General features: G+C 34.8%; 3 protein-coding genes across 12 annotated transcripts; 2 read left to right on the forward strand and 1 right to left on the reverse strand.

Annotated features, from left to right (window-relative positions):
- Positions 1–1885: 1885 nt before the first annotated feature.
- LOC111795402 (E3 ubiquitin-protein ligase XBAT33) lies at positions 1886–7239 on the forward strand. 4 transcript variants are annotated; one of them, XR_002815197.2, is made up of 11 exons: positions 1886–2417; positions 2555–2614; positions 2939–3010; positions 3236–3420; positions 3615–3775; positions 3857–3915; positions 4009–4055; positions 4139–4282; positions 5310–5401; positions 5854–6703; positions 6932–7239. XR_002815197.2 is itself a non-coding variant. In XM_023677812.2 (10 exons), the coding sequence occupies exons 1-10, from the start codon at positions 2241–2243 to the stop codon at positions 6393–6395; spliced, it is 1539 nt and encodes a 512-aa protein (XP_023533580.2). In that variant the 5' UTR covers positions 1886–2240; the 3' UTR covers positions 6396–6772. The 4 variants fall into 4 exon arrangements, 2 of the variants coding, with proteins under 2 accessions (XP_023533580.2, XP_023533581.2); XR_002815198.2 differs by having other exon boundaries at positions 5854–6526; XM_023677812.2 differs by lacking the exon at positions 6932–7239 and having other exon boundaries at positions 5854–6772.
- A 972-nt stretch (positions 7240–8211) lies between these two features.
- On the reverse strand, positions 8212–12810 carry LOC111796196 (protein phosphatase inhibitor 2). Its single transcript, XM_023678939.2, has 5 exons — positions 12588–12810; positions 11921–11955; positions 10131–10252; positions 9126–9305; positions 8212–8761 (listed from the first exon to the last, which is right to left on the reverse strand). Exons 2-5 carry the CDS (start codon positions 11941–11943, stop codon positions 8478–8480), a joined length of 609 nt encoding a protein of 202 aa, XP_023534707.1. The 5' UTR covers positions 11944–11955; positions 12588–12810; the 3' UTR covers positions 8212–8477.
- Positions 12811–13600: 790 nt separating this feature from the next.
- On the forward strand, positions 13601–19532 carry LOC111795320 (uncharacterized). Of its 7 annotated transcripts, none has more exons than XR_015421176.1 (9): positions 13601–13868; positions 14331–14459; positions 14801–14840; positions 16937–17012; positions 17102–17302; positions 17603–17815; positions 17895–18425; positions 18555–18666; positions 19205–19532. XR_015421176.1 is itself a non-coding variant. In XM_023677663.2 (8 exons), exons 1-7 carry the CDS (start codon positions 13826–13828, stop codon positions 18225–18227), a joined length of 1035 nt encoding a protein of 344 aa, XP_023533431.2. In that variant the 5' UTR covers positions 13601–13825; the 3' UTR covers positions 18228–18272; positions 18368–18540. The 7 variants fall into 7 exon arrangements, 2 of the variants coding, with proteins under 2 accessions (XP_023533431.2, XP_023533430.2); XR_002815192.2 differs by having other exon boundaries at positions 17895–18272; positions 18368–18425; positions 18555–19532; XR_015421178.1 differs by lacking the exon at positions 18555–18666 and having other exon boundaries at positions 17895–18272; positions 18368–18425.
- Positions 19533–22390: the final 2858 nt, after the last annotated feature.

Here is a 22390-nt window from a genome sequence, read left to right on the forward strand (position 1 = left end):
CCCACCGCTTGATTCTTTCTTCCACGTGTTTTATTCTCATTGGATTTTGCTTTTCATTTTCTTTTTCCTTTTTTTTTTTGTCACTTTCTAAACATATTCCACCTATTAATGTTGTAATTTACCTAAAAAACCAAAAAATTAAGAATAAGATCTGAGTTATGAAATTAATTTTTTTAAATTTTGTATTTATATGTCTTTAAAAATTTTTAAAAAATATAATAAATCAATTTTTTTTTTTAATTTCCAGTGACGTAAATAAATAATTTTAAAATTTTAAAACAACTTTAAGTGATTTAATTATAGAAATTTCAAAATTAAGTTTGCTCGAACAATTTTGATGTGTCTAGTAGTATAAAGCGGTTGGATTTGAATTTTTTTTTTTAACAACCCGAAATTAGTTTGGTGGCCCCAACAACTCGAGAGTTCACAACCCAACTCACCCAACCTGATATCATGTTGTTCTTTTAAATAACTCAAGCACTTTCCAATCGACATGGGATTTCACAATAATTGAGAGAAAAACGAACCATTCCTTATAAAAGGTGTAGAAACATTTTTCTAACAGAGCAGATATGTTTTAAAATTTTGAAGAGAAGTCTTGAAGAGAAAGAGTAAGGAGAACAATATTAATTCAAATCTTACTTACCCACGATACATGTTATTATTAATAACTTAAATTTCATATAATTCAAATATTAAACATTCACAAGTCACAATATATTACTAATGGTATGATTGAATTAAATTGTAACCCTATTTTCGAGCCGGTCAGGTTGACCCAACAAAAAAATATGTCAAACCCTTGAACCGACTCAAAAATTTTTAATTTTTAAAAAAATCTCACCTACCCAGATTGAGTCAGAATTGGTCAGATTATTGTGTCATAAAAACGCGTGAAAATAAATTTAAATTTTCACCTCATAATTTGAATTTCAATATTGCATTTAAAATTTAAAAGAAAAACTAAATATTTTCCTAAAAAAAGAAACTCTACATTTTAGCTTATTAAAAAAAAAAAATTAAATTATAAAATTAAAATTGACAAAACATCATATAACTTTTAGCTTTTTTTTTTTCTTTTTTTTTTTTTCTCAAAACAATTTCCCTTTATTTAAGTTTCAAAATTAAATTTGATTTTGTAAAAGTGAAAAATTAAAAATTTCAATAAATTTTTAATTAAAAAAATTAAGATCCATTAGTTTCATATTTTCTAAAATTATTTAACTATTTTATCTTATTTCGAGGAATTTACGTAAATAGCTTAAAATAATTATATATTTTTAGCTTTTTAAAAAAAAAAAAAAAAATGTTTGTTTTCCCACAATGTTATTTTTGTTATGAAAATCTATTTTAACTTTTTAAAAAGTACTTTTAAAAAAAGGCAAAAATAAAGTAAAAAAGAATTATGAGTTTAAAATCTTAATTCTTTAAATAATTGCTAAAGAAGGTTCCACAAGAATAATTTTTAAATTTTATTATTATTATTATTATTATTATTATTAGACTTCAATTAAAAATCCATAATTTTTTTAGAAAAAGAAATTGAAAATTGACTTTATTTTTTTATAAAATAAAATAAGTAAAACTAATTAAAAAATATATATATTAAAATCTTCTAAATTGGTTGAAAATTAAATATAGGGTGAAAGTCAAGCATAAATAATAATAATAATAATAATAATTTCCCACCTACACACGTCAATAAAATTAAAAAATAAAATAAAATAAAATATTAAATAAATATTTAGTTAAAACCATGAGAGCGGTTTAAAAATTTAAATATATTATTTAAATTAGAATTAAATTTAAAATAAAAAATAAAAAATAAAAAAAATATTTTTATGAATAAAAAATTGTCCCTATATAAGTTGGAGAGGGGGAAAAGAGAAAGGGGCATCTCACCGCAAAGAGAGAAAAAAAGAGGTGAGGAAAAAAGAAGAAAAAATGGGCATGACAATGTTTTGGTTTCGATTTTTATTTTGATCGTCTGCCCCTCTCTCTCTCTCGCTTTCTCTCTCTTTGATTCTTCTTTGAGTACGGGAAACAATTCGGGTTCTGCAAATTTTGTTGTTGTTGTTGTTGTTCTTCTTCTTCTTGTGATTGTTGTTTGAGTTTCTGGTTTGATTTTGGTCCTTTAATGTGGTGCTGAAAGAAAAGGGTGTTATTGAATAGACATAACAAATTGCAGAAGGATCTTCGTCTTGTTTCTTCGTCGAATTTGCACCCATTCCGTGGTGTGAATGGGTAATTCTTTTGGGTGTTCGGCTTCTGGGGAGAGATTGGTGTCGGCGGCTAGAGATGGGGATTTGGTGGAGGCTAAAATGCTTTTAGATTGCAATCCATGTCTTGCGAAATACTCTACTTTTGGTGGCCTTAATTCCCCTCTCCATTTTGCGGCTGCTAAGGGCCACAACGAGGTTTGTTTTTTTTGTTTTTTTTTTTTTTTTTTTCTATTTTGCTTCTATAATTTGTGCGTTTGAATGTTTTTTTTTTTCATTGATTTGGAGTTTCATCTTTCTGATTTTTTGTTCTTGGGTGCTTGTTCTTGTCTTAGATTGTGTCCTTGTTGCTTGAAAATGGAGCTGATGTGAATTCCAGGAATTACTGTGGGCAGGTATGTGATTCTTATGTGTTTTTCTCTTCTAGGTTTTGTTTGGATTGCATGACTGATCATCAGAAACAGGGGATCTTAGGTTTCTCACTTGTTGTCCCAAATTTACTAATGAATTTTGGGTATCCCCTGTTTTTGTTCTTGGTGGTGTGTAATGGGATTATTAGCAACGTGGGGATTGCTAAGATTACTCTATTATGATGTGCAATATTTTTTGTTTTGCAATCTTCTAAGTGGCAGCAACATGTTATGTTTTTCTTAATGTAATTACCCTGAAACGAACGTGCCTTTTACTTGTTTTGTATTGTTTTGTTCATGTATATGAAGACAGCAGTGATGCAAGCTTGTAGATATGGACACTGGGAAGTTGTGCAAACTCTTCTAATCTTCAGATGCAATGTAAGTTGTTGAAGCTTTGTTTATATGTTGTTTGGTGGTTCTCATGGCTGGCCTTTTTAAAGCTGCTTTAGATGAAATTTGAAATTTATCTTATTATTGCATGTTACAGCGACAAGGCCATGAGATTTTCAGTTATTTCTTTTTCTTGATTGTGTGAAGTGTTTTGTCGTGCCGATTTGATTTTTGTTTGAGTTGTGGTGATAATAGCTTGTTTCCTGTAATCAGGTAATGAGAGCAGATTATCTTAGCGGTCGGTCTGCTCTCCATTTTGCTGCTGTAAATGGGCATGTGAGATGTCTAAGACTTATCGTGGCTGACTTTGTTCCGAGCGTTCCCTATGAGGCTATCGATAGCCAGACAGATCCTAGCAAAAGTGATGGTGCGAATGTGAAAAACAGATGTGAACAAGGGTACTTGACTCGTTTCATTTTGTATAGTTGCTGGCTGGTTGGATTGTTATAGGAAAAGGTTGATACGATTATATTATTCGGTCTTTAGGACTGAACGACAAGTTTTGATATGCTGGTCGTTTACCGTAGCGTATTGTAAACTTTTCTTGACCTTTTTATTATTCTTGTGATTTATTTTTGTGTTTCCAGTGCAGTGCTTTGTCCAAGTTTATAAATAAGGCCGCTGATGGTGGCATTACTGCTCTTCACATGGCAGCACTAAATGGATATTATGATTGTGTTCATCTTCTTCTCGATCTTCATGCTAATGTTTCTGCAGTAACATTTCACTACGGGACCTCGATGGATTTGATAGGTAACTCCCTCAAAATGTGCTTCTAAATCGTTATGGTGCTCTGAGATCTTTCATTAACAACGAATGATTATATCCTTGTAGGAGCTGGAAGCACTCCATTGCATTATGCAGCTTGTGGGGGTAACTTGAAGTGCTGTCAGGTAAGACATCTTTTGATTTTAATAGTAAAATTTTGGGTTTAATGCAAAATTTGAATATCTCGTTCACATTTCTTTACGTTTTAAAATTTTCAGATTCTCCTTGCAAGAGGTGCTTCTCGGACGACTTTGAATTGCAACGGGTATATCTTTCTCACAGTGTTTGCTTTTGGTTTTCAATCTTTCTTTGTGACTTGCCTAATTTGGAATGTGACTACCATTTCAGGTGGCTTCCTTTAGATGTTGCCAGAATGTGGGGACGCCACTGGCTCGAACCTGTGGTAGCTCCCAATTCGGTCTCTATAATACCGAGATTTCCCACTTCCAACTACCTGTCCTTGCCTCTACTGAGTGCATTAAACATTGCCAGGTATTTGGTTGTTTGCTATATTTTCGAGTTGCTAGTGTTGGTTCGCATTTTTTATGGCAATGGAATGAATTTCTGCATCTTATTGATATCATTGCATTTGTTTTTGTTTTTAACGACTTTGTTCCCAACGCCAATCCTAAAAACTAGAATAGTCGGTCCAAAACTACACACCAAAAATTTTCAAGGGTCATAATTTACATTCTATCAATTAATCAAAGGTTCCTCGTCAAAACAGCCCCGAGTTCCAACTTTTAACTTTGCAACTTTGGACTTCACCACCTACATACAACCCGACACGAAATTGAAAAGCTTATAGGTCACACCCGAACCACCCAAAATCTCCATGAATCCACCGTCGGAGGGAAAACCCCACACCCACTGACCTGCTACAATTTTGTTGGACTAGACGTCGATCACACGTAGAAAAGGTAAAGCTTTAGCCGGATGGAAAATCCTCTCTGTTAGATTTCTCCATTTCAATCGCTGGTGTTGAGTGAACTCCCTGCCGCTGCGCTCCTTTGTCGGAGAAGGAGCCAAAGGAGATGATTGGAGTTGCTGCCTGCGAATGAAGATGCTGATGGTGTTGATGGCCGACATGAAGAAAAATGAAGAAGATGATGGTAGAGAGTTTCGGGTTTAAATTCTCTCTCTATAACAAGACCTAACAACCTTTGTTTCAATTTCCCCCTTCTTTTCTCTACTCCATGGTGGACTGTTTGCAAGTTAAATTAATGAATCAGCTGAATCCTTGCCTCCTGCCATGGCAGTTATTTTTTCGTATCTTCTAATGGGAAACGAAACCTGATTGGGATGGGGCTGTGTAAGTTCGTAAATTTTTCTGTTTTTTAGATCAGTATTTGTTTGCACGAGTTTCACGAAGAAGTGGCTATGCTGTGTTTTAACACCTAGATCACTTAGTGTCGTGATATTGGTAGCTACATTTTGGTGAAAGTTGCATTCCACATATAAAACTTGGCTACTCTTTAGCACATTGTAAACGTGGATAATGATGTGGGATACTCTGCAGGGATTGCGGTTTTAAGTCTATGGGAGCGACCTCCGACGACGGGGATACTTGTGCTGTCTGTTTAGAGAGAGTATGTTCTGTGGCAGCAGAAGGTAAGTTCCTTTTTCATACGCTTACATCTGAATCTTATTTTACTCGTGTCATATTTTGGTTGGCTTATCGAGATGATTATCATGCTGATTATTTTTGCGTTCTCCGATCCGGCATGTTTTGATTGCTATAGCCAGAATGAGCAGAACCTTGCTTGTTGTTAACCAATTTTCGAGATCTTGGGGTAGTCTTGGTCTATTTGAAAAATTAATGATGCCATTCTCGATTGGTATTTTGGCTTGAACTTGTGCTTTCGACTTGTTCTCGGGCTCACATCCCAAAGAAACTTAAATAGGTTAATCTTAGTTTAGTTCAAGTTCACACGAGTACGAGTATCACTATTGTGTTACTATTTTCTTACTATGAAATTTCTTTCAACTTGCCTTTTTGGTTCTGAACATGAATTTCTATAGCTGAGTTTGCCAGTAATTTATGAACTTGGTTGCTTCTGTAGGATGTGGACATGAGCTTTGTGTAAGATGTGCACTCTATCTTTGTTCGACTAGCAATATCCAATCACAAACGATCGGTTCATCAGGCTCGATTCCATGCCCCCTTTGCAGACATACAATTATATCTTTCGTAAAGTTGTCTCGTGCCACAGCAAAGGAAAAACAGCTTCATCTGTCTCTTAGCATATGCAATCCATGCATTCTTCACACCTGTGATGCTGAAGATCAGGCTTCTACTTGTACGCCAGAGATCCGAAAGAATCGTGTAGCATCGGTTTCTTCAGATGTATTTTGCCCAGTAACTTGTAGCCCATTCCCTTCTGCGGCCATTCCTCTGTGTACATGCAATGACGGTCCATGCCCAACCTTCGAGCCCCGAGACGTTGGAACAGAAGCTGAATCGCCCCGTCACTTGCAAACAACCCCAATAGACCAGGACAAATTGGGAGATCCAAGACAAGAAAGAACTAGCTGTTCAAGCATATTTTGGGGCAGAAGAAGCGGTAGCAGGGAGAATCAATGCAATTCAGAGATAAACGCTTGAGACATGAGACATGCCCCGGTTGGTTTCGAGTCAGTCATCTCGACAACGAGACTTGAGAGAATTTATAGTAACAGCAATACATTCTGAAAGTTGCAGTGGATATGTTGTGGATACAATGTTTGGCTTGACAGGTTCGATTTTCTCTTCGTTGTGTTTGCATTCCCAATTTTCGTGATGGCTTTAGGAGGCCTGGTTGGTGTGAATAATTTGTTTTGGCGCAGCAGCAGTTTTGAGCATGTTATGGTTTCAAGTCATTGTTGCTCTGCCTGTACAAATAGGTAGAGAGGGATTAAAGGTTGTAAAATTTGGTATGTTGGGACCTTAGTTCTTAAGTTTCATTATAATTGGTATAGTTGAATAGAATAGTATTTATTTCATCCTTCATATCATTAAATAGCTTCCTAATCAGAGTCCCCACAATATTAAATTACACATTCTGTTTATGGTAATGCTTATTTAGTAGTTCATCATGTGTTTGGACTCTTCATTGTCTACCGTTTCTGCTTGTGATGACGTTTTTGTTTTTGTTACTTTAGGCCTGCTGGTTGGGATTTTTTACATTTCATCCTCCAAACGTCATCTTCTTCCAACACAGTACTCTTGTGAATCCAATCAGACATCATCATCATCATCCTCCACCTGTTCCAAAGTGTTGGATGTCATCTCTGTAGGGGCCCCCCATCCCCCTCGCATGATCCTTGTCAAATACTAGTCAAATTGTCAATCATGAGGAGGGCTTGTTTTGCATTTGGATGACCTTACATGTTCAAACAAAATATTAGTATTGCTCATGATCAATAATTTTAATTTGACTTTGGGATCTTATCCTAATTCATGCATCAAACACTTCTATCTGCTTTGATGCACTTGGAACGCACTTGAACTTTCTATACTAACTAGTAAATGTTATTCCATAAATCACGATAGTTGTTGTAAATACTCGAGCCTAAATGACCCATAGTTCGATCTCCGACTCCTTTTCACTAAAGAGGGTAACGAGATAGACTCGAGCCTAAATGACCCATAGTTCGATCTCCGACCCCTTTTCACTAGAGAGGGTAACGAGATAGACTCCAGCTTAAATGACCCATAGTTCGATCTCCGACCCCTTTTCACTAGAGAGGGTAATGAGATAGACTCGAGCTTAAATGACCCATAGTTCGATCTCCGACCCCTTTTCACTAAAGAGGGTAACGAGATAGACTCGAGCCTAAATGACCCATAGTTCGATCTCCGACCCCTTTTCACTAGAGAGGGTAACGAGATAGACTCGAGCCTAAATGACCCATAGTTCGATCTCCGACCCCTTTTCACTAGAGAGGGTAATGAGATAGACTCAAGCTTAAATGACCCATAGTTCGATCTCCAACCCCTTTTCACTAAAGAGGGTAATGAGATAGAGTTCTTGAGAAATGAAAAGGTGAAAAGAGAGAGAAGAGAGAAAAATGCAAATGTGGGCAAAGGAAGTACCAAACCAAACAAGGGGTGGGGTAAAAAAACCCAACTCATAGCTCCAAGCAACCCCTAAATGTCCGACATAGTGACTGAACTAACTTATTATTTGGCACCATATGATACATAAAAGTGATAACAGTAAACATCGTTTACTTGCTCCTGAATATTATCATTGTTTCAATAACATCTGGTGTTCTCAAAAACATAACGAACCAATTGAGACCTAAAATTTTCTTCTATAAAAAGCAATATAACAATATAGTTTCTAAGTTTCGAAACACCAAAGTATCATTTTCAATATAAATAAACCAAAGATGAAATCACCCCATACAGAGAACCATGAAAATAAAACGAGCTCGACTGCATCAAAAACACACAAAGTATGCAAGCTTTGCTAATGAAACCTTTTGGCTTCAAGTTCAAAATTATTGCCAAGCAGAAATGGAACGGAACAAAAGGAAAAGAAGCCAGATGTTATCATACTCTTGCCACATTTGAGATGGACAAAGAAATGAAGTTATTTACAATACAGAGTCCTACATAGACAAAAATGGAAAGGAAAAGGAAAAAAAAAAAGAAATTGGAAATTTTGCACCCAAACAATTTCTTATCAGATGTTTCTAACAGTCAGTTGGATATGTTTTGCCTTTGCTTGGATCTACCTCCAACTCCATTGGCTGGTGAAGGGGATTGTTGAGAGAAATTATCTTTATCCTTTTTCTCAATACCTATGTGCTTCACACCTGTACTTGGTGATGAAGATGAATAACATCTTCTTGTCACATCCATCTCGACGTTTTCATCGTCGTCTTCTTCCACTAAAAGCGAACCATTCCTTAGGAGTTCTCTAACTTTCCTAAATTCATCGTAGTGAGCTCTTCTGTGTTCCTTAAAGCTCAAATTGCCCTTATCTGTTTCAAATCCCAAGCGCCAAACGCAGAAAAGGGTGGAGCATCAATATTCACAGAACTTAAAATGAAAATATCAAACAAGAAATAGTATAAAGAACATTTAATGGTGGGGGTAGTAGCCGCCACGTTTATGTGGATTTTTTTTTCTTTGAAAATGATGGTGAAAACCAATTTTCAAAAGGTATCATAGTAAAACAACACAGCATATCTGGTAAACATCGTAAAGGTTTTAAGAAAACTTATCGAACAAGCAATGATTACTATTGCTTGTTTGATCCTAAGAATAGATTGTTTATAAAACTACTTTGAGATCCAAGAAAACATGTTAATGGATAGAAGAAATGAGAAAAAGGGGCATTGGAACCTTCATCATCTTGGTCCATGGCATCTGCTTCATCCTCAGAAGACGTCCAACCACTAGATCGCTGGCTGCTTTTACCACTTGATGAAGAAGCTACATCATTCAACGCAGTTCGAATGGCTTCTGCATGCATTGCATCGCCAACACACAAGTCAAATCTGTCCCTCACAGGAGAAAGAGACTCTGCAACCAACAAAATAACAATTAAAAACTTGTGATGCAATATTTTCGTAAACTGTTGAACTGAGCAAAGTTTTACACCTAAACATATCAATTTGCATTCCCAGCGAGATGGTCAAGGCATATCAAAGCTTTATATACTCCGTGAAAACTGAAGAAAACAGGTTTAATATTGGAGAAATTTTAGATTTTAATAATGTTTGCACATAAATTTCGCAAGCAAATACTTCACATGAAATTAATCATAAAATAAATTGAGAAGGGAAGAAATTAAAAGTGAGAAAATGAACCTTACCTTAAAAAATCCCAGCAATCTAATAAAAAAAAAAAATAATTTTCTACATTATTGATGCTCAAAAGCTTCTTCTGCCGCATCTCATTATTACGCTTATATGAGTTATCACCATTGCTCATAGAACGTAGGAGACGCTGGGTTCAACAAAATTTCTTTCGTTCTTTCCTACGTTTTCTTAAAGTTCTTATACTTTAGTGAGAAGAAACTAAGTCAAAATCAAATGGTCTTACCCATAAAATATTTTTATCTAAAGACTTCTTTTGTAAAATTTTGTCAAATAAAAAAAGAATTATCTGAAAAAAAATTTTACTTAAAAATATTAAGCTTTATCTTAAAACGAAAACAAAAAGGTAATTCTAGAATACATCTAATTTTTTTCCTTAGAAAAAGATAAACTGACCCAAGTTCAATGATTATAAAAAAATTATTAAAATTCAAAGCAATTAATCTAAACAATAGTATCTTCCATTTTGGAATTTTTAATAATAAATTCTCTGAGTTACTGTAATGCCTCTGATAGAAGAAATACACACCGTCATCATCAATCATGGGATGATAAGGCGTTTTGGGTTCAGTAATTTTCTGCCGCACAGGTTTATTTGCTTCAATATGACCAATATTATCTTCATCCCATTTCACACGGCGCCCACGGCCACTACAAGAATAGAAAGATAAATTTCAAAGTTGTAGAGTAGACAAGGGTAAACTAAATTGATGACGTAGTAAGACCACAAAATATTAACAAGAATATTTCATATGATGCAAGGTATTGCTTCTCTCTAATAAGTAAACAACGCTTATCATTCTCATGAAAAGAATAAATACGTGGGATGAAATTCTGCTGAAGAGAAGGCACTCTTAAATATTATTTGAAGTTGTAATAACTATTTATCTCATCCCGAGACTCAATGAATACATGAAAAATTGAAAATGAAGATTAAGAATGAAAGAATAAATAGTCATTCCAAACACTAGCACCACCCATAAAAACATGAAAAGAGGTGTGAACACATTTCAAGAGTAAATTCGACAATACTTTATTTTGATCAAATTTCAAAAGCACATAAACAATTGCACACTTGATTTTCCTCACTGAAATAGAAGGCACAATACCATATTAGTCAAACTATTTCGAACGTCAGACCAACAAAAGAAGAAAATCTTCAAAAAATTGTAGTAAACATCACTACAACTGAAGATCGGTAACTTAATCATCCTACCATACCCATAAAACCCAAAATCAAAGAGATTAGTGTGAAAATGCTTAGACAAGGAGCAAAACCCTCCACCCTATCTTACAAGTAATAAAGGGCTTTAATGCCAGCAATCGCCCTTGTTTCTGAGGAGCACAATTCCCAACCTTGTTAGTTTTTTATGAGAAGGACCCCTTTCTCTAATAATAAGGAAAGGACACGATTATAGAGCCCTCCCTTCAAAAGGTTTTTGCTTGCGTTGTATTTTATTTTTTAGAAGAAAAAGAAGTGAACTATCATTGAATAAAAATAAAAGAATAGACATGCATCCAAAAAAATCAAACCCACAAAAAGGAGCCCCACTAAAACAAGGGGATTTGACTCTGATCAAGTAAACAAGACCTAAAGAATTATTACAAAACATCCTCGTCACTAATGTCCAAAAATAAACATAGAACCTAACAAGGGACCATATATCACAAAGGTAGACCTAAAGAATTACTACAAAACAACCTCGTCACTAATGTCCAAAAATAAACATAGAACCTAACAAGGGACCATATATCACAAAGGTAGACCTAAAGAATTACTACAAAACAACCTCGTCACTAATGTCCAAAAAAGAACCTAACAAGGGACCACTGATCACAAAGCTGCCTCTCTACCCCTCTAAACATAGAACCCTGTATAATTTGGAGCTAAAAGCTGGCCCTTTATCAATTAGAGGGAAATGGTTTTTTCAGCTTGCCATTAGCATTTTTCTTACTTCGGAAAAGCCAAGGGATTGGAGTGCTGCTATGGGGAGACCACTCGATCTGGCTCTTTATTTTTTCAAATGAAAATTATATTTTTTCCAAAAAAAAAAAAAAAAAAAAAAAACTACGATGCATAATTTTTTATTTTTATATTTTTAATTTTAATATCAATACCATGTAAGCCCATTTACAGATGTCTTGAAGCCTGAGCCAACAGAAAAAATAATAACAATTTAAGCAAGCAGCCCTTTGGGTGATAGCAAACATGAGAAGTCAATAAGAGAGGAAGTGAGGAAGGAACAAGAGATCCAACTTTCTATTTTGACGGGCAATCAAGGATCCAGATACAATAAAAAGGCATAAAATGACTCATACCTCTTTGATTCCTTACTACTCATCTTTACCTCGACCTGTCCATGAAAAAAAAAAACCCAAATTAAGACAAACCCATTTCGCAGAACCTCAAGCAAGAACAGAACAATGCTTAAATTTATTTTGTCCCACTATCTCATATTTGCTAAACATAGACTCCTAATGTCTCATGTCATAAATGCAACCGTTGAATCCAGCGTTGCCAGCTTATTAAAATATCAAATATATCAAAATTTTCCAATAAATGGATGCTTGTCGTATGAGCTTCAGCATCAGCCTATACACAAATAATTTCACATAACGCCCGTTTGTTCATTGCAGATTCTTTAAACTAATGTTCGATCATACTACTATATCTTCCCCACCCAGACTCAATCGTATATCCATTTCTAATTCTACCGATGTGCCCGAATCAATTTATTACAAAAAACAAAAAAAACAAAAAAACCAAACTTCTTCATTTGCATCTTTGTATATTTTTATCCAAACATTATTGAATACAAAAATCCAACTGCAAATAAAGAACCGCCTATAATCCCTAAAAGAAACTCCATCTGTTTTGACTCTCAGCAACTTTCAGCGTTTTTCACAGTTCTCCCAACCAAAAAGACAACCTTCTGTAACCTGAAAATAAAATAATGAAAGAGTGAAAAAGGCTCGAGAGTTTTACCGTTCGTCAACGTCCTCAAAGCCGTTCCGTTTTCCAGAAGAAACAGGAGAATATCGAAAGAAGCTTGAGAAGGAACAGAGTAGGCGGAGGATTTGAGATCCAATATCTGCCGACTGCTCTCATGCAACAGCGATCGGAAACCGAGAAAAGCCGCGACGGCGAAGAGAGACGTAAATGGAAGAGATGAGATTGGCCGATGCGGAGGGGGAGAGAGAGAGCGCGAGATATGTATATGGAAAGCGGGAATACGAATGAACTGAGACGCAGAGAGGAACCGTGGACCGAGGGCATCTTCGTTTGGGCCTTCTAAAGAAAAAGCCCATGGGCCGCCATTTTAAATGGAATAAAAAATTACCCAAATGGAATAAATAAATAAATAAATAATTTCTTCAATTTATTTGCATTTCTTCAACAAATAAATTGGATTTAAACCTAAATAATTCTCTTAAATTAGTATTATTAGTAATATTTATTTTTTTTATTTTAAATTTTGATATTGATAAACTAACCTTATTTTATTATTAAATATATTTTAATTTATCGAGTCTGATAGACCAATCAAAATTGGGCATCGTATTCCACATAACTTGTTCGAAAATGTCAATGTTATTCAAGACTCTGGCGAGCGGAATCTCAAGCGGTTACTGGGCAAACAATCAAAAGCCGGCTTTGCTATCAAGACTACTATACCACCGAAGGGCGACTGGCAAAGCTACAGGGATCTCGTGTGGTGAAGCCCCATGGAGTTACATACGAGCATAATAATCTAAGGGTATTTTCTCTCTCTTTGACGGTCGAGGTCTATTGCCACGTCTAGATTGATTAAACGAGTTTTATTATTATTATTATTATTATTATTATTATTATTATTATTATTATTATATATATTTTTTGCAGTTTTATCCAATAAAAATTATTTTGAAAGGTTTATAAATTAATTTTTTAAAATATTATTATTTTTTAAAACCAAATGTATTTATATGATACTGTTGTGTTGGTTATAAAATGTACGAATTGTGAATTTCATATTTCTTTCGCGTCTCTGTATGAGTTTTTTCTTCGTGTTGCGGTGCAAACCCTAGCACTAACACCACACAATTTCTCTCCAAAAACGTTCCATAGAGTCTCAAAAGCTCTCTTTAATCTTGTGAACACTGAAGTTCAGGTTGCTGAATTAGGGTTCTTCTTCAAGTTTTGGTATCCCCGTCTTCCGTTCATCTGGAAAGGATTTATTCAGTATGGACGCGCAGAGAGCTCTTCTGGACGAACTCATGGGTTCAGGTTGTATTCTGATTAAATTGGTCCTTTTCTTTGGAATTTCCGTTTCCAATTTGATTCGATATGTTACAAACTGATATATCTCGTGTACTGTATCCAATCAGTCCAGCTATGGGATTCCATTTGTATGTTATTGATCCTGAATCTCGTGGACTATTTAGTGTGAGAGGAATAGAAGTGACTCTGTTAGTTTAGAGGAATTTGGAAAGGAATGTGGGGATTATTACGCACTAGCGTGCAATTTAACACGGATTATTCTGCAATATGTATACCATATTTCTGAATTCCAACAGTGTTTTACCTATTTGAAATTTGTTTTTCGTTTTCTTTTCCCGTAAATATTCTGTTGCCATTTGATCACAGTTTGTGCTTGCTTGTATTTTCATGTGCCTTATGTCTTCCTTCAAATTACATAGTGGAAGTTATTTTGCTTCTAACAGAGTGTCTATGTTTTGGTTTTTGTAGCGCGGAATTTAACTGAGGAAGAAAGGAGAGGATACAAGGAAGTCATGTGGGATGATAAGGAGGTCTGCGGGTTCTATATGGTTCGCTTTTGCCCGCATGATCTTTTCGTAAATACTCGGAGCGACCTTGGTGCGTTGTTTTCTTTTTTGAATTAGTCATAACTCTGGTCTCTGAGAAATTTCTTAGAATAAATTTCACCATCAACAAGGAGTCAGTTGCAGTTGAGGATAATGGTAAAATGCAAATTCTGAGTATTGTTCTTGTGTGCTGTTGGATGGTTTCTCTATGTTTAATCTTATTGGATTAGATTCTGACTTTTGTTTAGAGTTCTACTTAAATAACAAATATATGTTTGTTTATGTCTTTTTTTGCCGACTATTGGTCTACTTCAATATTTAGGAAGGTTTTATTTTTTATTTTATTATTTATTTTTTTAAAGATTGAATTCTTGTTTTTTATTTTTGTTTCAGGACCTTGCCCTAGGATACATGACCAGAAATTGAAAGAAAGGTGACAACCAAGTACCCCTTTTGTGTACTTGTATAACCAGCTAGCTTATTCCACGAATTTTATCTTCATGTATTTGATTTAGTAGTAGTCATTGCACGTGGTTATAAAACAAAGCTTATGCTTTTGCTATTTATATTTAGACAACTCTCTTTGACTGGACAACTCTCTGGCAACTGCACTAGCAATATTCTGGGAAATTTAAGATAACGATGGTTGACTGGATTTATTTTCATGAGTGGTGGTTGGCTATTGTTTTTATACATGGCAACTTTTCATTTCATATTACAATGGTATCAATTCTTAGCTATATACCATGCTATTTACTGCACGTTCACATCTCGTACAAATGTAATTATCTTTCTCTCTTGTGCAACTTAAAGATGGTTCTAAGATATATGCTTTATTTTCGAGCTGAGGAATTATCTGTTAGATATTTTTTATCTGGGTGAGTGCTGATTGATGAATCTTAAGGTGGGAAAATATTGCATTTTATTGAAGCGACTTGCAAAGAAATAGCATGGTAATAGAAATGAGTCTTAAATCTGTATGCTTTCTCGTTTCTGTTCAAACCAGTCTTATGATATGTAAGTGGTCGTTTGTGTGATTCTTCATCTATTTTGATAGTATGAAGTGTTATTAAAGTGCATGCTATGGAGAGAGGCGAGTTGCTTCCTGTATTGCCAACCCCAACTATGGTGTGCACTTTTATATTGAGATCCATGCCACGATGGCCATTTTTTTGCCATGAACATAAGGTTCATTGCGACATGATGACGCTTCTTTGCATTTGGAGGATAAGGACAGAATGCCTTTGAATGCCTTCTGAAGAATAAGAATAAGGTCATTTAGAGAAAACCCACACCAACAGCTCCTGCTAGTGCTAATGCCACTCTCTGTGAAGCTTGAACCTGGGGGCTTCTCCCTCCTTCTGCAAAGTTTGTGGATCAATTGAATTTGTGGGTTCTATTGTCTGATGCTTTATTTGGATCTATGAATTTGAAAAGTATCCTTCTGAGTTCTTCGAGTATCACGACATTTTGTGGATAAAAGAGATCCACTTTACTAATTTCTTTTAATTGGAAAAGCTATCTTCTTGAAAAAAAAGAAGCAATATTCTAGGGTCTCGTGCATCGTTATTGACAACTAGTATGGACATCTTGATATATTGAGGACAAAACATGATCAAAGGATTCGTGCTGGTTAGTGGGGCAGTCTTCACCCTTAGAAGCGAGGAGTAAGTAACGTGGCTATGTCGCAGGGAATGCAGGAGAATGTTGGGGCCATCAGGTGCTGAATTTGGATTTTGAATCATGATTCGAATCCTAGACATATGTCTTTACAAATGGGTAACAAGAGCGGTACTTCTCCTAGTAAGATGCTGGTGGGTATATGACGCTCGAGTAAAGGAGGGGTACATGAATGAATTGTGACCACATCCGAATGAGAGCGATCTTGTGAATAGGATGGTTAGGAAATACTTGAAAGAATTGAAAATCACTACCTATACCAACAAGACACACCTTTCTTTTCGGTGGCTCAGTTATAGGAACTCCAAAATGATGCGTGCTTTACTTGGAGTAATTCTTGGTTGGGTGATCTCCTGAGAATTTTTCTAAGATACATGTGAGTAAGGACACAACATACTGGAAGAACTTGTGTTGGTTTGCGGGGATATATTTCACTCTTAAAAGTGAGGAGAAAATAATGTGACCATGTCGCAGGGGATATGCAAGGGAATATCAGAGCCATCAAGTGCGGAATCTTGATCCGAATCCGGATCCGAATCTTGGGCATGGGTTGTTACAATAACTCTAGATTATCATCCACCCAAAATTTGTAACCATCAAAGAATAAATGAAGCTCATCTCCCTCATGATTGAGTTGTCTTGGTTCATATCACTATGTGTTTACTTTGAGTACATGTTTTGTTCTTTGAGTATAAAATTTCTTCAGGTTCTTATTTTGTGTATGTGATTAGTTAATACTCATTTCATTTCAAGATATGTATCTTTGCATGCATGTAAACTGTAGCTATAAAAGAAATACACAAAATTTTATCTTCTTTTAACGTTTTCTTAATTTGTTGACTACTTCAGCTTTGAAAAGTCACCCAGGCATGATGCTTATGTTCCCAAATTTGAGGCAGAACTTGCTCAGTTTTGCGAGAAATTGGTTAGTCATTGCTATATGCTTTAGATTGATGATGATACGATGTCTGTACTCTGGTTTTTTTTCCATTGAAACTTCAATTATTTTTACAGGTAATGGACTTGGATCGGCGTGTCAGGCGTGGGCGAGAGCGGCTTGCCCAAGAGGTTGAACCTGCTCCACCAACTCCATTGTCAGCTGAGAAGTCAGAGCAGTTATCTGTGCTGGAGGAAAAAATAAAGAATTTACTAGAACAGGTGGAGGCCCTTGGTGAAGCGGGTAAAGTGGACGAAGCTGAAGCACTGATGAGAAAGGTACTTATAATGCAGTTTGGTCCCCTTAAGCATCCCAGACAACCATTGTGTAGACTTTATTTGAAAATAACTACTCTAAATGAGAAGCAGTTTGTGTATCTCTCCCATTAAACATTGTGAATAATTCACTGAATTTGATATTATTTAGTGTATTTTGTTTTGATTCCAGATATTGAGTGATAAGACATCTAGTGAGCCACTCCTGTCCAAAGCAAACATCTTGTGAACCACAAATTCAGTCACTAAGAGAAAAAAAAAAAAAAGGTTATTCTTATAGGACTTTTGGTGTCTTCATTTCAGGTGGATGTGCTTAATGCCGAGAAAACAGCCTTGAGTCAACAAACCCAGAATGACAAGGTATTAATGCTTGCTCAGGAGAAAAAAATGGCACTCTGTGAGATATGTGGTTCTTTTCTTGTAGCAAATGATGCTGCAGAGAGAGTTCAGTCTCATGTCACAGGTAAGCAGCATGTTGGCTATGGTATGGTCAGAGATTTCATCTCCGAGCACAAGGTAAACATTTGTAAAACTAAAGGAAGGTTTAGCCTTTTTTCTTCAAGTGGAATATGTTTAAGTGGGCTTTATCTGGCAGGAAGCAAAGGAGAAAGCAAGGGAGGCAGAAAGATTAGCTAGGGAGAAAGAGGCAGAAGAACGAAGGAAGCAGAGAGAGGAGGATGAGAGAAGGAAGAGAAGTGACTCTAGTGAGAGGGACAGATATCGTGACAGAGAGCGAGATAGGTATCGTGAACGAGACCGAGATCGTGAAAGGTCTAGAAGAGGTGGCCGAGATGAAGTAAGAGGAATGGATTGGAGGTCTAGGAATGGAAGAGATGGAGGCAGGGATAGGTATCGTGACCGAAGCAGGTCAAGATCCCCTGTAAGGCATGGTCACAGGAGATCATCTAGAAGTCCAGTGCGCCCATAATTATGAACTGTGTTTAAAGATGTCTGAGCTTTGAGACTAAATGAGGTAGATCTCTTCATGTTCGAAGCTTATGAATGTATGCTTTGGTACCTCAAGTTAACTTTGTCCGTATCGGTAAAACTTTTTTTGCTATCTCACAGCTGTGTTGACTGTATCATCTCCCTTTCATCATTATTATTAGAGAAGAAAAGGGTTGAGGTAGGTATTTTTTATTGTTATGACTCTTCTTCTTCAGGTATAATTTAGACTTTTTTTGACTTGCACATTTCTTTGATAATAGATTCTTATGAAAGACTGTTCAATGCTTCTCCTATATTTTCATCTTAGGTGAGCTTGCGCTACTCTGTTGTTTGTCACATGTTTAGTAGGGCAGGAACAAAAATTTTGCATGTTTCACTCTACTGCTGAGAGGGCTGACGTTTATTTTCTCATTTTTGAGGTAACAAATAAATCTCATCTCTTTCTTAAGACCATGTGATCGCCCATTTCTTGTTATCAAACCTGCATCCAAGAAGTATTTTGGTCTTCCAAATCTTATATATATATTACTAGATGTCTTATTTCCCATGTTTTGTTTTTTTTTTCTTTTTTCTTTTACATTAAGAGTATCTAGATCTGGCCTTTAGAAGCATTAACCAGTTCCTCCATCTCGTAAAAGGCAAATTTCTGAACTTTTTCGAGAATAAGTTTCCACATCTTTGTATCATCTCGTGTTGAATGTAGTATCCAGGGAAACGTGGGTAATATTAGCATCATGGTAGAACATGCCTTGTTCTTTTCTTAGCAGAATGGACGTTTTGATTACGTAAATGGAGCTCGATACCTACTAAAAGGAGGTATAACTTTTATTGAGTACAGTTCTGATTTCATGAAAGAAATGGGAAGAAGTATGAGATAGTGTAGCATCATGAAATGTGCAACTTTGTGGGGCTTACTGCTAAACTGTAAAATAGCATGATCTTTAATAATCCATACAGTTTGCAGGAAATGTATTGGATGAATTTTTCGGTAGCCTACCAGTGGAACAAATCTACACGGTAAGGAATGATCTATGCAGGGACTTTATTTTGCAAAGTTGAAGATTTTTGCTGAACCATATGAATGCGCCGATATGGTATTTTCCGAACCATTTAAATTGCGTCGATCTGGAATATATTTGAAATCAATGCAAATGTTCAACTCCGCAGAACTCCTAAGATAGTGATGAACTTAACAATACCCCTTTTATTATTAGGAATCTGAGACTGTTTTATAAAACATTGGCTACAGGTTCAGAGAGATCAAATGTTGTTTCTTTTTTTGTCATCCTAAGCTTTTCCCCAAGTTGTCTAGTTATATATATACATAGATATATACATACATATACATATTATCTTTTTATGAAGCAGAAAAGATGTATCAATTAGTCACTAATCTGAATATTATACTTTTAAAACGGATGGCGTCAACCAAGTGAGTAACCATTAATTTGTACCTTTGATAAAGAGGTCAAGTTCGATTTTTCACTCCCAACTGTTTTGTTCGAATGAGTTTTTCTTCTTTATGACTGGCTATTTTAATTGCTGTATTTATATTCTAAATCAAATATTTGAACTTTTTAATATACATATTATATGACATTAGAACTCAAATTTATGAATTTAAGAGTGACGTAAATAACAACCAAGATTTTAAAGCTTATTTTCAACATTTTAGTTTAAAAATGTTGATAAAAGACTGTTTAAAGTAAATTATTAATGTATTCTCTACTCTTGAAATTGGTCCTATATTTAGTTTGGAAGTTATTTTTAAACCAAATTGGTAATATATAGTTTGGAAGTCATTTTTAAACCAAAAAAAAGAGGATAATAAGCCCAATATTTTTTTAAAAATGAAAAAGGTTCCGATAATATTTTCAAAATGGATGTCTTGTAACAAAGGCGAGTCTCATGGATCGGCCCAATCTAAAAAAAGAGGCCCAACCCCATCAATTTTTTAAAACTAATTACAACAAGTTATTGGGTTGATATTTTAATTATATTTCATTTTTAAACTTGGGGTAACTTTATTATTGGTTGTCCTCGTTATTGTCCATTTTACATTAAAAAAGTTATTTATTATTTTTAATCAGAAAAGGGATTTCACGTAAAACTCATTTCGCCCTATCCTCGTAGGGGTATTTTAGTGATAGGTTCTATAGGAACTAGACGATCCTATTTGGTTAAATACCTAGCGACAAACTCCTATCTCCTTTTCATTAGAGTATTTTTGAACAAGTTTCCAGATAACAACCTTAAGGGTTTTCTTATTGATGATAGTGACGATATGGATGATAGTTCTTAATCAGTTACTATCACAAAAATAGCTATGGAAAGACAGATTGTCATCTTTTTTTAATTTCAGGAGAAATACGAAACGAGGGACTAATTCAAACCCTTGGTAGCGGGCGCCGACAATCACAGGTGCACGAAAGTAGAACACGAGAGACTAATTCAAACCCTTGGTAGCGGGCGCCGACAATCACAAGTGCACGAAAGTAGAAGGAGGGTATTCCAATTATTTTCACAAAACATGAACATTTAAAAGAAAAAAAAATAAAATAAAATAAAAGTGGTCCTAGAATAAACCAAACAATCTAGAAAACTTTAGGGTCTCCCACATATTCAACTAAGTTTATATTAATGGTGGGCACAATGAATTCCCCATTACAATTAACTTTATCTGATGTCAATTCCCATATGCAATAATGTTACCGCCTAATTGGATACTTTATAAATATTCATTAATTATTAAAGTTTATGTCATTATTTTCTTTTTATATTTTTAAGTAACAACTTCAAATAATGCTTCTATCCTTCCCTTATTATTTTATTATAATGCTTGGTTGTTTTTGGAGAGTTCTTTATAGTTCTTTATGTCACGTTTATAAATCATTTTTATTTAATATTTTTAAAATAAACTCATTAATTATTTTATTCTTGGTTTTATGCTGTTATAAGTATTTTTAAAATAAATATTTTATTCAATGCGATCTCATTTAGCTCATATGATATCGAAAAAATCCACGCACAAAACCTAATATAAACACAATAGTTTGTATTACAATGACGTGGAATCCACAAATTTTGATTCCTATGAATTGGTTATGTGCGCTTTTCGTACTAAAAACTTTATATATATTCATTTGTTTATTTGGGCATAACACTTGTCCCTCGTTTTACTAAATAAATTAAGTGTAAATCACCATTATTTGGAATTTCTTTTTGTGAATGTTTGCTGAACCCACCGCAACTAAATGGTGGTGAGAGTTCTCTTATTTATAAAGAATAATAAATAAATACAATATATTTGCCTTTAATAAAAGGGCAAATATGGTAACTAGTAATATGAACGATCAACTATCCTTTAACACTTTTAACTAATTTTTTTTATTAATATTATATAATTAGGTCATAGGTTTAAAAATGTAATTTTTTAATTCATTATTTATTCTTCGTAATTTTACTACAAGTTGTAAAATTCTGGTGGTCCCGATTTATAGGTGAAAGTTGTGGTGGTCCCGATTTACTACAAGTTGTAGTTGCATGCCTGTTCCAAACTCATTTTTTCATGTTTTTATTTTAGATAGGCCTTTCCCATTTCATATCAGGTCAATACAGGGGTGTATGACCGTTCACGAGAATCACATCTACACCCACCAGCGCAAAAATGCCCCAGAATGTATTATAGGAGATATGACTAGTTGTCAACTTCTCCTTGCTCGATAGTTATATGTTGTAAGTCGTTGTTGTTGCCTTTTTGCTTGCATCACATATAACACCAATTTCAATCTTTCAAGTCTCGCTTTCAAAACTCTCTTTCGAAATTTCTCTGCGCCCGTTTTCTAAAACTTTCTTCTTGAACCAGGGCCGACACATTTTATTAAGACCAATCAAGAACATATTACAAGACACTATCTAGAATACTACTGCTTTGTATTGATTGGATCATAACCTGGGTAGGAGAGTGGAGGGTATTTATGGCGTACCAATCTACTTCTAACAATTCTAAATCTTTTTTCTAAAATATCTACCATCTAAAATTTTTTCTTAAAATATACGGATCTCTTCCTTAAAATATTTATTCTAAAATTATATTAAAATAAATACAACTGAGCTTGACTTTATGGATAGTGATATTTTAAT

This window comes from Cucurbita pepo, chromosome 5, assembly GCF_057944985.1.
Source record: "Cucurbita pepo subsp. pepo isolate OVF chromosome 5, ASM5794498v1, whole genome shotgun sequence".
Classification (NCBI taxonomy): domain Eukaryota; kingdom Viridiplantae; phylum Streptophyta; class Magnoliopsida; order Cucurbitales; family Cucurbitaceae; genus Cucurbita; species Cucurbita pepo.

Coding starts and splice junctions, on each gene's coding strand:
- LOC111795402 (XM_023677812.2), top strand. CDS start 2,241: ATGGGTAATTCTTTTGGGTGTTCGGCTTCTGGGGAGAGATTGGTGTCG. Junction 2,615..2,938: donor CCAGGAATTACTGTGGGCAG/GTATGTGATTCT, acceptor ATGTATATGAAG/ACAGCAGTGATGCAAGCTTG. Junction 5,402..5,853: donor ATGTTCTGTGGCAGCAGAAG/GTAAGTTCCTTT, acceptor TTGCTTCTGTAG/GATGTGGACATGAGCTTTGT.
- LOC111796196 (XM_023678939.2), bottom strand. CDS start 11,943: ATGAGTAGTAAGGAATCAAAGAG. Junction 10,253..11,920: donor AGTAGTAAGGAATCAAAGAG/GTATGAGTCATT, acceptor CTATTCTTGTAG/TGGCCGTGGGCGCCGTGTGA. Junction 9,306..10,130: donor TCCCATGATTGATGATGACG/GTGTGTATTTCT, acceptor TGTTGGTTGCAG/AGTCTCTTTCTCCTGTGAGG.
- LOC111795320 (XM_023677662.2), top strand. CDS start 13,826: ATGGACGCGCAGAGAGCTCTTCTGGACGAACTCATGGGTTCAG. Junction 13,869..14,330: donor GGACGAACTCATGGGTTCAG/GTTGTATTCTGA, acceptor TGGTTTTTGTAG/CGCGGAATTTAACTGAGGAA. Junction 17,013..17,101: donor CTCAGTTTTGCGAGAAATTG/GTTAGTCATTGC, acceptor TTATTTTTACAG/GTAATGGACTTGGATCGGCG.